The sequence below is a fragment of the Thunnus maccoyii genome, chromosome 4, assembly GCF_910596095.1.
Source record: "Thunnus maccoyii chromosome 4, fThuMac1.1, whole genome shotgun sequence".
Lineage (NCBI taxonomy): Eukaryota > Metazoa > Chordata > Actinopteri > Scombriformes > Scombridae > Thunnus > Thunnus maccoyii.
In genome coordinates, this window is record NC_056536.1 from 29,707,456 (window position 1) to 29,720,699 (window position 13,244).

The window sequence follows — 13,244 nt, forward strand, 5'->3', positions numbered from 1 at the left end:
AAGGTTTGTTCAGATAGAATCACAAGCGGCTTGTTGTTAGGGTGAAGGGCGTTTTCTACTCTACCCACATTAGCGAGCACGTAGTCTGAAGGAAAGCTGTAAGAAAGAAAGAAAGAAAGAGAGAAATCATGTGTGTTGAGGGTGTGGAGGGGGAGAAGGGCTTCAGCTCTGTTTTCACTAGAGAGCCATGCATGTTTAGACAAACACACACACACACACACACCAAGACATACAGATGATGTCAGTCGGATTCCATCCCCTCTCTGAGTTTGTTCATTCTCATAGTTCAATGTGCAATCCTGTGTGTGTGTGTGTGTGTGTGTGTGTGTGTTAGTCCAGAGGGTGTGTCTAACTCTCAACTAATCAGAGTTCCTGCTGAATCTGATAAGTTTTCTGCTGCAGGCAACAAATTGAGTTACAGGAACAAAGCAGCTCATTTCTCCCAAAAAAATGGAGTCGATTTGTGTGTGTGTGTGTGTGTGTGTGTGTGTGTGTGTGTGTGTGTGTGTGTGTGTGTGTGTGTGTGTGTGTGTGTGTGTGTGTGTGTGAGTGAAAGGTGGGAAGGAGTTTAGGTAAATAATACACAATCTTTAAGTGTTTATGTGTTTTAAGTGGAGATAGCAGCGACCGCACCTCTGAAGCATAGATGGCGTGATGTGACTGTAGGGTTAAAGCTCAGAGGAGGCTGTTTGTTTGTGTGCAGCGGGGTTGGGGGTTGGGGGGGGGTGGGGAGGGGGGAGAACGAGTCGGTGCAGGTGTGTCCGCGTCTGTTTGGGTGTGCAGCTCCAGAAGTAGAAAATTAATTATGGGAAACTCTGCTCTGCTGGGAGAAAAAACAAGGGAGGGACACAGAAAGAGCTAGCAGCAAATATAACCATTTGACTTATGTATTTATGGTATTTTTATAGAGAGTAGAGAGATGACAAGTAATGAGGGAGAGAGCTGTGGTTTATAAACCATTTCCTACAATTTGTACCTTTTCTCATCAGATCTAATAATCTGAGATAAATCTAAGGCTACGTTCATGCTGCAATCATTAGTGCTCAATTTGGATTTATTGCTCAAATCCGATTTTTTTGTTTGGCTGTTCACATTATTTTTTAAATGTGAACAGGGTGAACAGGTCACGGTCCTGAACTGACCCGCATGCGCAAAAGAAAAGACGTCATCCGCGGCGCGCTGTCGTACAGAAGTAAACATGGAGGCCACTGAAGTCAGCGTTTACGGTTTCATTTATAAGTTGAGGAAGCCAGTGAATTCATGAGCAGATGATAAGGAGGATGAGGATGAGAGGAGAAAGAGAGACATGTGAACGGCTTCACAGAAACAGATTTCATCCAAAAAATTGAGGCTATAAAATGCTACTTTTAACTACATCTGTCAGCACTTTTCTACAAGACTCACGCGGCAAAACACTCGGTTCAGGTGAATGACGTAAAAGTCGAATGAATTCCAATATGACTGTTCTCTGTCAACCTGGTGGTCATTTTTGAGGTTGTACTTGAAGTTGTATAGAGAGTAGAATAAAGTAGAATAAAGTCTACACTGCATATCAGTCATTTTAAAGTGTTCCTGCTTCAGAGCTGCCACGATTAGTCAATTAATCATCTGGTCAAGTCACTGAAAATTAATCTGAAACTATTTTGATAACTGATTATTCCTTTTATCCATTTTTAAGCAAAAATGTCAAAAATGTGCTGTTTTCAACTTCTCAAATGAAGAAAATATTGAAATTTTAATCCTGCTTCTTTTCTTTTTTCAAGTTATTATTGTACTTTTACGCTGAATAATGTTCACCAGGATGTATTTTGGGGTAGAGCATGTCTCCCTGCAGGTTTGAGTACATAAGTTACACATTTTTCAAGTTTGGGGTTAATATCAGTTGAGTTCATGGGGTAAAACATTGTTCTTATTGGCCATTTAAGCGGGGTCAAGCTGCGACTAATAAAGACAGGATTAGAATAACATGATCGCAGCTTCCCCCTGTAAAACATCACTCATGTGAACAGAGCTTCTTCCTCTTTTTCAGCGTTATCAGCCAAAAACTGCTCTTATGTTTCATTTCCTCCAGACAATAAAAAGAACCTTTGAGATTGTTTGATGAACCTTGATGCAAAGAAGCTGAAACGTTACATCTAATCTAATTCGCCCACGGAGGCTTCAGGGCCTTATGTCATCAAGGGAAACGGCCAAATCTTAATTTAAACCAGGAACCGGCCCTCATCGGTCGGTGTGGAGTCTTCGACAGTGTGTGTCACCGGCTTCATGAGGTCATTCGGGGAAATTCAGCCAAACCGGCCTGAGAGAGAGAGAGAGTGGGTGTCCTCACCTGACTGGCAGGTAGGTCAACAGAGTTTTAGTGTCTCCTTCTGGCACAGCGACTGACCTGCTGCGTCAGTCAGAGATTAACCTTCCGCTGATACAAACAACCTTCCGTGTTTCCTCTGTTTTTTTTCATTAAGACACTACAGCAGTTAATCACATTATCACCACAACTACAGAATATTAGATACGAACCCACAATGCACGAACGCTCTACCCTGACCCAAGTCACACAGAATTAAAGTATCTGATGCAGTAGTCTAATATTTGCACTATTGCACGATCACATCATCATCTTTACTGATGCAAACATTTAACCGCATGAAAACTATTCGTCGTCTCATGTTAGTCTATGTAATAAAAGTCCAACCGTGACCGCAAATGAAGTGTTTTTCAATTTTTTTGCTGTAAAAATCCTTTTTGTTTGCATTTGGATCACAGATTTCTCAGCTCTTGATTAATCAAGTGAATAATTGGACAGATGTTTACACACCATGTGAACTTAACACCACAATTAAGTTAGAAATATGCCATTATAGAGCCAAGAAATGCCTTTAACCTTAAACAGTTTACACACACAAACTGTTACTATTTCGACTCCAATTTTAGGGTGAAAAATTTTCTCATCTTGTTCATCTTGCAGCGACTTGTGTCGACTGAAAGGCTTCGATTGATGATTATTTCTATTATCTATTAATCCTTTGATTGTTTTTTCAACTGCTCATTTTGTCTGACCGACACCTTGATTCATAGAAAATTGAATTTTACAAGGAACAGAGAAGTCCTCACGTTTTAGGAGCTTTTTTTTGATTGATTCATGCCTTACATGTTCAGTGAGTTATGCAATGATCAGTATTAGCCGTATCAGTAGAAGCTTTACCTGTGAATGAGCTGGGATCCCGTAAGCTAGCCGAGAATAGCGGCGTGTATTAAGGTAAGTGAGTGCAAGTGTGTCTCGGGAATTCTCAGCAGCATCACGGTCAGTTTGGTCACACAGCGGCTAAATACAGCTGACGCTCGCACACAGGCTGATTACTGAGGATCCAACCTGACGTCTTAACTGGACGGTGGATGCAGTCAGTCTAAAAAGAATAAACCTGAATCAGCAGAAAATGAAGACACATGAATGGAAGCAAACACTAAACTGAGGCGAAGCTTTTCACCAGAAGTGGAAGATCTGGAATCAGAACTGTAGCCATGTGTCCTCGCTCACTGTATATAAACGCGTCAAACATCTAAAGTGTTGATATGTGTCATTGAGTGAGTGAGTCAGAGTGTGTGTGTGTTCACTCAGCAGGCTAATGAAGTGGTTGGCTGGCTGGTCGGTTAGCTGTCTGGCAGGACTTCACACGCTGAGCTTGGTTACAGACAGAGAGGCTAAACAGAGCGTGACTGATGATCGTATCTCACGACGTCCAGCTTCCATCACGCCGGGAAGTGTGTAGATGAGGTGACGGCTGCCTTTAAATTCAACCGCTTCAGTGCCAGCTGGCAGTCAGCACAGGAAACTCAACACAGACCCCGTTCCTTCCAATGTCCTGTCCCCCCCCCCCCCCCCCCGCCCCCCCCCCCCCACCCTCCCCAAAGCCCCTCAACAGTGAACCCTCACAGACTTGGAATCAGCGTCACCAACGGCATCTCTGTACGTGTCTGAACGCAGGGAGGGTTTCAGGTGTCACATTCAATATCGATAAATACAGCATCAAAAGGTGACCTGTGGAGTTTTCTTGTACCAGAACAAAGTTGCAAAATGCATTGTGGGTATCTTTGAGGCCTGGCAAACATGTTAAACACATTTCCTTCCCCATAAAACATTTGCAGAGTTGATTTTTTATATTAAATTAGACCTGCAGCAATTAGGCGGTTAATCGCCAACTGTTTTGATAACCGATTCATCATTTTGAGCCATTTATTAAGAAAAAAAAGCCCAAATTCTCTTGTCTCTCTTCTTAAATGTACATATTTTCTGCTTTCTTCAGTCTTCTATTATAATAAACTCAATATCTTTGAGTTGCGGACTATCAGATGGGACAAAACAAGACATTTTAGGTTGCATCTTGGGCTTTGGGAGCAACGTTTTTCACTATTTTCTGACATTTTATAGGCTGAACAACTAATCGATTAATCAAAGAAAATAATCCCCAGATTGGTTGTAGCCCTATTTTAAATCATGCATTGTTTACATCCATGTTTAAAATGAGTCTACCTGTCACAAATAATACTACACTCCTTATTAGTTACACTGAAATACTGTAAAATATGTGCAGCATCACAATAACTAAATAAAATCAAGCCACACAGCTGAGCTGCAGATGACAGTTGGTGGTTGGTGCAGTGGTCTGACTGACTGACAAGCTGTTATGTGCTGGTAATTTCCCAGCCCTGTTGTTAGGTGTAAATAGGTTAAGCAGTGTTTATGGCTGCAGGGCCGACATTCTCCGGGTTTGATATGCTGCCAATACGGTGACGGAGTTGATCTATCCATCAGCGCTCACGGCGGCGCAGCATGTGTGAACCACTGCCAGATAAGTAAGCGACATAAACACAGTCTCTCACTTCCTTATAGAAAAAAAAAAAAACACATTTACATATCAAGACATTCATCTCTTACTGCATCTTTGTGTTTTCATCCAGCCCATTTCCATGTCTCTCTCTTTCTCTCTATCCGTCTGTCTGTCTGTCTGTCTGTCTGTCTGTCTGTCTGTCTGTCTGTCGGAGCTTCTCCTTCTCTCAGCAGAGGAAATCCAAACTTATTCTGGGTTATAGTAGTAAAAACCAAACCGAAAACAATTCTGGGTTAAGTGAACCACAGAAAGCAGCTTGACTGCACGTTGTCTGTTAGTGGTTTTTTTATCCGCCCTCGAGTTCACTTCCCCTCTAAAAAGCCACCACCAGCTTCTCCATCAGACTACTACTACTTTTAAAATGATGTTTACAATTAAAACTGCAAATGCAACTAAGCTCAAAGTTACTGGCAAAGTTGATATATGAATTTCATGCATGTTAAAGATTTGAAAGATTGTGTTATTTCATAGGAGATAACACAAAAAGACAAGCTTGTGTGTGTGTTGGTTTGTAAAGGCTCGTCACATTCAAAGTCAGACCTGCAGATAGCGTTCTGTTCAACTTCCTCATCAAACACAGATGTTATTTTGATGTTATGTAATATACAGTAAGATAAACTTAGAGAGACATCTGGATGTCTTTAAAAAAAAAAAACAGCTCACATGTGCTTGTTAGTTTAGAGCCTTAAGTGTAAACCTAAAAATAAGTGTGCTTAATAATTGTGTCTTATTACTGACATAGAGGGACTTAACCTGAACAAATCGACAATAACATAGGGATGTGCAGAAGGCCCAGTATTTGTATTTGTATCTGTATTTGTTGAGGCAGCAAAATTATTTGTATTTGAATAAAAGTGGAAAGAGGCTTAAAAATCCTGTTTTTGTTTTTATTACACTTTTAATTTTAGAAATTTAAAGTGATCATTCATAAATAAACTACCTTACGAAGGAGGTCCCCACACCGTGTCTGAAACCGGAGTCTCCTAGTTCGTAGACGACTGCGCTTACTACTGAGCTAAAAGTTTACTCATCGCCTCATTGCAGACAGACCTCTAGCTAACAAATAATCATAAAAAAACCCATTATTTGTGCTTTGCCTAATAATGTATTTGTATTCGGGCACACCCCTACTATAAAGTTGAAATGTAATTCATATCAGAAAATATCTCATCATAAACAACACTGAAAGAATCTGACTAAACACTTGGTGCCAAGTTTGACAATCGTGCTGAAACAATTAAGTCAGTCAACAGAAAATTAGTCAACAACACTTTTAATAAATGACTCATTTATCAACATTTATTAATATGCAAGAATGCAACACATTCTCTGGTTCCAGCTTCTCAGATGTGAAGATTTCTAGCTTCTATCTGTTTTATATTACTGTAAACTGAATATCTTTGGGTTTTGGAGAGCGCAAGAAGCGGTTTGAAGACGCCACTTTGGATGCTACGAATCTGAGTATCATTATAATAATTGTTGGCTGGGCTTCGTCTTAACAAAATACATATGAACAAAATCATGATTCAAATGAAACACCGTTTGAACACAATAAGTAAACAAGTCCGAAAGAATCTGACCGAGCATTCGGTGCCGACTTACTTGAAAGTTTTCTATATCCGGCGCTTTGGACAGGATTCAGCCTCTAAGTATGTAGGTTCCATTCCCAGTGGTTTAACACGTTACTCTCTTATTTTGTGAGAACAGCTTCGATGGAAATCTAGTAATTAGTAAGCACGAGCCAACAAAGTCCTCTTTCACAAAAACTGACCTGAACAATGGAATATGTCTTGTAGCTTTAACAAGATAAAAGTGGCTCTAAACTTTTAATAATCAACGCCACCACCTGGGCAGCCACCTGGGGCGCCAAATGAGGGGGACGTCCTTTTGTTTGTAACATTTCTTCCTCTTATTTCCCTATTGACTTGCATGTGTTTTCATCTGGTTTGTTTTTCAAAGCCTTACCAGTTAGTCACCACCAAACGCCATTATATGACCTCCACTCGCCTTTTTGTCTGGGAGGAATTTGTCTGGGGCTGAAGGATCTGTTGTTGCATTTTATTTTATGTGTGATTCATATGTGAAGCTTCTGTGTGTGCAACAACATGGTTGGAATGCAATAGAAATGTTTTGACCTGAAGTAGCAGAATAATCATGATCGCAATATTGAGCGAAACAGTCGTGATTATCATTTTGACTGTTATCGTGCAGCCCTTACAAGGACTGCAGGTACTACTGTAGCATTTTGTTCAATTCTTGTGTTCAAAATGCCTTGTCAATGTCCCTTATGATTATAAAAAGTCACCTAAGGCACCAACACAGGCAAGACCGGCCCTGCTACCACCTCTCAAAGTCAACTGGAATAGTCATGTAATTCATAAGATTTTGTTCCTCACACACACCTGAGTGTATGTGTGTTGTAAGACATGACTCAGTAGGCTTACATGTGAAAACAACAACCTGAATGTCCCTTTACCTCCAGGCAGGGAAGCAACCGTGTCTAAGCGGAAACTTGCATCACATCAACAATAACCTCTTAAACTTCCTATAAATGACAGTGAGTGAAAGGATTGTGAAATAAAACAGTCCTTAATTTCACAGGGGAGCCACTGGAGGCAGACCACAAACAACAAAAAGACCCACGGACTTAAAAGCATGAAATCCATTGCGCAAAACAAAATCAAACATTCTCAGCTTGAGAAAATGAGTGTACATACTCTGAGCCACTGTGGAATTACATCACAGTCCTGCAACAGCATACCTATGGAGTTATGTGTGTGTGTGAGCCGATGACAACAATCCCCTCCCTCAACTTTCAGGTAACGTTGAGACAGTAAAGCTAACCGTAGCGGTTTGAAGGGGGAAAACCAGCCAACAAATATGCAGATTCGACTGTGTTATTGGCTGCAGTGACACACATGCTCAGCAGATGACAGAACAAAAACACAGCCGTGTTTCTCTCACCTTTGTCGCGGCTCTGAGGACACTGAGCTACAGCTTTGTACCGATAACAGCGTGGAAGACTTCCGCGGTCCCAGCGGCGACGGCAGCAGACTGGTGTTGGACGGAGACGGCGAGAGCAGGTTACTGTTCCCCGGCGAAGGGAACGAGCCTCTGCGGCACCCGAGTAGCACCTCCGCGCTCCCCGCATCGTTGAACCCCGTGTCCGACGGCAGGACGAGGATGGGCGGTACAGTGAGAAGTCCCGTTCCTGTCCTCGGTGCCGGGGAAGGATTTACGTTCCCGCAACTCACGGACGCTGACAAACTGGGGAATGTCCCGTAGCTATCCGGGAACAGCCCGGCCGCTGCCACCGCCGCAGAGCCGGAGTCAGCTCCCTCCAAGTCGGTCTCTTTGTGGTGTCGGCTTCCTCCATTCTCGGCTTCATTACTCTGGACTGGCCGTCCGTCCAGGGAGATGTTACTGAGAAACAAAAGAGCTGCTTGTCTCCGGCGAGAGTTTTCCCTGTTCCTCCGACTGTGCTCCCTGTTACTATGCGGTTTTTTGCCGCTAACAGCGACCGTTATCGCAGCGCTGTGCTGGCCGCAGGCAGCAGCAGCCGCCATGGTCTCTGTCCCACTGAGGAAGTCAACTGGATGATCAGCTCGAGACCCGCAACTGTCAAATCCCTTTTACCCGGCGCGAGACCGCTTTACACCTTCCTGCGCTCTCATTGGCTCAGACGGGACCACGTCATGACGTTTGCTGCCAGACTCTTCGGGGAGTAGATTACGTTCGAAACTGTACACACTAGATTAGAAAGTACCATCATAAATAACACAACACTGTCTCATATGGTGGATTAAAACAAGTGTATTTAATTTACTTTGAAAGGCACGCTTACCATTTTTTCTGTTTGTTACACATTAAGCAATAAAAACCTTCATTTAAAAGGATTTGGAAAAAGATTGAACTACTGATGTATACAGTGGTGAATGATAATTTAAGTTATGCAGTGTGTCCATACCTACAATAAACAGTGGTGGCTTAAAGGTTAGAGAAGCAAGCATGTGACTGAAACGTCGTCAGAACAGTCCCTGGAAAAATCTGGGTGAGGAAAAGTGGAAAAGCTGCACTTGCCCCTCCCTTCTCCACCACCACAGAGGTGCCCTTGAGCAAGGCCCTTCACCCTAACCGCTCCAATGACGTTGCACAGTGGCCAGCAGATTAGTCAGTGGTTGTACTGGGCAGCTTCCAGGTGTGTAACTGTGTGAATGTGATCAGGGCGTTGCTGCAAAAGTGAGGCTTCCTCTCAGTGAAACTTCCCTGAATAAATGAAGGTTAAAGAGTCAGTAAAAAGTAAAAAGTGTGCACAGCCAGAATGCTGAATTCTTCACCACTTAGTATCAGGGAGCTTTTAGAAATTTGAAATCTACTTTTTTATGTATGAAGGATAGGACAGTGACTGTGCTAAACTACACTGTTTGTGTTGGCTACGGTTAAAGACTGCATTGATAGTAAGTGTGTTTGATTTGTTTGTTTGATTTTAGGGGTACATATCCTTGGGGGCAGTTACCAAGGGATACATGGAAAGATTTGTGGTGTAGAAATTATGTTTAGGGAGTAAATTAAACACACATTTAGCATTACAAGTACAGTATAGTACATTTATAGTCGCAAACAGTCAACCTGAGTCAGCTACAACACTTTTCCACCAAGTTTTGGGATTGAATCCATGAAATACAGCCAGCAAAAAGCTAAAAGCAACTGAGTGAAGTGATTTCAGTGTCCAATGCAAACTTGACTGACTACTAAAGAAGATAAAAAAGACATACAACATGAATCAACCGCAACCATTGTGTTTCTCTGTGGTGAAATGCTATCAAATTATTGCATGAAGCCATCCCATTCATCATAAGAGTGCAGTGCAGGGGTATTTGAGCTCATCTGATAGGGCTGTAGGGGAACATGTGACAAAAAGTTTGGGAACCACTGCTTTAGATTGCAGATGTTATGGCGGCTATTTGGGAACTATGAGAACTAGTGTCTGTTTTTTAATTTTTCTCATAATAATGATGTATTATTGTGTTTTTTTGTTAATTACAATAACTGGAACTGTCTGTTACTGCTAAAGCTTTTAATGTGTGAACCTACACATCACTGCAGGACTCTGCCCAGTTACCATAGATGAAAATGAGCTGTTATCTACCTGATACAATATGTGAATTGTATTAAATAAAAAAATAAAATGAATAGAAAAATGAATGAAACACTCTTATGGTATTATTATGCAATAGAAGGCATACAGTCTCATGCTGGGTACTATGGTTTAATTTTATGCATTTTCTTTTCTTTTTTTATTTAAGGGGTGTTACTCTTCCCTGCAGTGCCCATGTAATTCCTCAGCCCATCTCAGGGGTATCAGGGCTGCTGAGGCATTAACTGAGCTGTCACTGCAGCTCTGCCTGACAGCAGCTTTGATTGGCTGTTGGCACTTTGTTATGGAACCACAGTGGATTTTCTCTGCACTGATCCCCGCAGTGACACCAACACTGAGCTGAGTGAATCTGGTCAGCTCAGCAGGACGACCATACTGTGTAGTATGACTGGTAGCCTGCTAAATATACCCTGCAGGACACATCACACTGTAAATCCCTGCAGGATGGGAGTTTGTTATCACACACTCACCCCCTGATCCCCTGCAGCTACAGACCAACAAATGAACTACAAGTGACCTTCCAGCTCAGCTGGAACAACAACAGGATGACATTCCAAAACTGACATCATTTAATTCAGACTAATCCCCCCTGGAAATAATTTTTTATTTGTATGACATCATGTCTACATGTTTATTTGAGTGGGCTGGGGGCTCAACCAGGGGGGTGTTAAAACAGACAGGATGCAGACACCATGCCGTTAACCCATGACCGTCCATGTGTTGATCAAAATACGATGTAAGCTTAGCACTAACAATGTGTGCCTGTGTGGCAGCATTTTAATTACACAGGAACAAATGTTTAGAAATGTCACAAACCACACACAAAATAGTGAATGTCAGATATACTGTATGTATAAGTGGTCACACATATCCATACATGTACAGAAACATATACTAATACAAAATGTCAAATACGTAGTTCAGCTTCAGCTCTGCACCAACTCATAACCTCTGCTGTTAAGTCTTCCTGTTTTTGTACTGTTTTATTGTTATTGTATTGTTTATAATGTAATTGTCTGTATATTTTCTTACACCAATGTCCATATGTCTGCCTAATTTATCATTTTTTCATTCCATGTCTAATTGCACTTATAAAAAGAAAAGGAAAAGATATACTTTAGGAAAGAACAAGAAATAATATTTGATGTTAAACGGTGTATCCGTGATTCTGCAGGGCTGCGTATGACAAGTAATAGAGGAGAGCATTGTGTGTGTATGTGTGTGTGTGTGTGTGTGTGTGTGTGTCAGTAGGATGATGATGATGGTATGATGGTAAATGCCGCCACATGGAAGATTGCAGAGATTACGGCGCTATAATCCGATGATGAGGATCGCATTTATACAATGCGTGTCTGCTGTCCCTGACACACACACACACTGACACACACTGACACACACACACACACTGACACACACACACAAACATGGCCCAAAGACTGCAGTCAAACTGACAGAAATGACCTCAAGGTTTATCTCCTGTCATGATAACAGAACTGAACATCATCACCTTGAATTTTCTGGTATCATCTTGACTGATATGAATCTTGACTTCTGACATTATGAAGCAGCTGAAGACATACAGTGGTGACAGTATGGCTGTTTGCCTGCGGTGAACCCAAACATGTCTTCCTCAACAGAATAGTAAGCTTTTCATTATCTTACACAGTCGTGAAGCCCTGGAAGAGTGTTAGTTAGTATTTTGGTTGTATGGGGATGTACATTGTCCAGTCGGTCTGTGGTTACAGATACTTTCCTCTGATATTTTCTGTGATTTCAACCTGTGACCCACTTCACCTACAAATTAATCTCTCTCTCTCTCTCTCTCTCTCTCTCCACCTATAACACTCACTACTCCTCATGCATGCATCCTTTTTAAATAATTGTGTGTATCTTTATTATGTAATTTGCTTGCAGTGCCGGCATACCATCTATTCAGGGTCAAGAGATATAAACCAGCCTTTTAGCTAACTCTAGTACATTTACAGTCATGTTTATCGCTGCTGCTGATAATAGTTGCTCTGTTTATGATAAATAATTTGAAAAATAAATGCACACGGTGTCAGTCTATTACATAATGAGGTTGAGGAGAGTAATGACTCGGGTAGGGCCTGTGGGTGTTCTGACTCTATGTTTTTCTCTCTGATGTTTAGCGAAGCTGGCAGAGGAGAGGACCGGGGGGCAGGGAAGCAGTGCACCATGGGAAGGTCATGATGCTGCCACCAGGGTAACGGGTCAATGCAGCATGGAGAGACAGAGAGAGAAAGAGAGAGAGACACACAAACATATTTTACATTTTCTATTTATGGTTTTCATTATTAACATTATATTCAGTTGTTATGTTATATCTTCTCATTCTTTCTGGTACACTATAGGGTAGAGTATAGGATGAGGCTCCTCTTTTTTAATCTTTTTCTCAATTTTTGTTGTCCTTCCATTTGTCCATCTATCTATTTCCAGTTATTAAAGCTGTTAAAGCTTTTAAAACCAGTAAAAACAGTAAGGTCAGCCCAACAATTGAACCTTAAGCTCAGCAGCATGGATGTACAGCAGTTTTTTTTATCCTCAGTTGCCTCCATGTGGTGGTGACAGGTATTACAGTCCCTCCAGAAAATCTCATTCTACAGCGGCCTTGTAAATTATTTCTCTCTCTTAACAAATTAATGCAAATTGAATCACAACATACAGTAGACTTAATTCAAAGCTGAATAAACAGTTACATGCCTCCGCTCCTAATGAGTTCCCCATGTCACTGCTGGGTGGTGATGACAGACTCAAGGTTTTATGTTGTCACTTGATGTACACAGTTGAATGTATTTTCAAATGTTTTTTGTAGGTTTTATATATATTAGTCTGTCTGCATTCAATGTTTTACCTTTCTGCAAGACAAATTTCCCCTTGACAACATCATCATCTGTTTCATTTAGGTTTTTCTTGCCGATTTATTAAATGTAAAACATATAAATATATAATTTACATACTCACAACCTTTTTTCAGAACTGCTGAATCTTCAGTATCAGTGATTACACATTAAAAACTGAAATATAGTAATAACTGTACAGTTTCAACTGAAAATGTCTTTTGTAATGATGAGATGATCAGATTGAAATTTCATTCATTTATATCTTAGATTAACTGCTACATGTGGCTACATTTTCCATATTTAAATAAATGAAAATAAAATGTGCCAGTGGAATGTCAA

At 41.2% G+C, this 13,244-nt stretch overlaps 1 protein-coding gene across 1 annotated transcript in view; it reads right to left on the minus strand.

The window, feature by feature from the left end:
* The window catches only part of cables2b (Cdk5 and Abl enzyme substrate 2b), a 35,328-nt gene extending 25,303 nt beyond the window's left edge, over nt 1-10,025 (minus strand). The window contains exon 1 of the mRNA XM_042408157.1: nt 7,851-10,025. Coding sequence (XP_042264091.1) covers nt 7,851-8,452 — 602 coding nt within the window. The 5' untranslated portion in view covers nt 8,453-10,025. The remainder of the gene's footprint in view (nt 1-7,850) is intronic.
* Nucleotides 10,026-13,244: the final 3,219 nt, after the last annotated feature.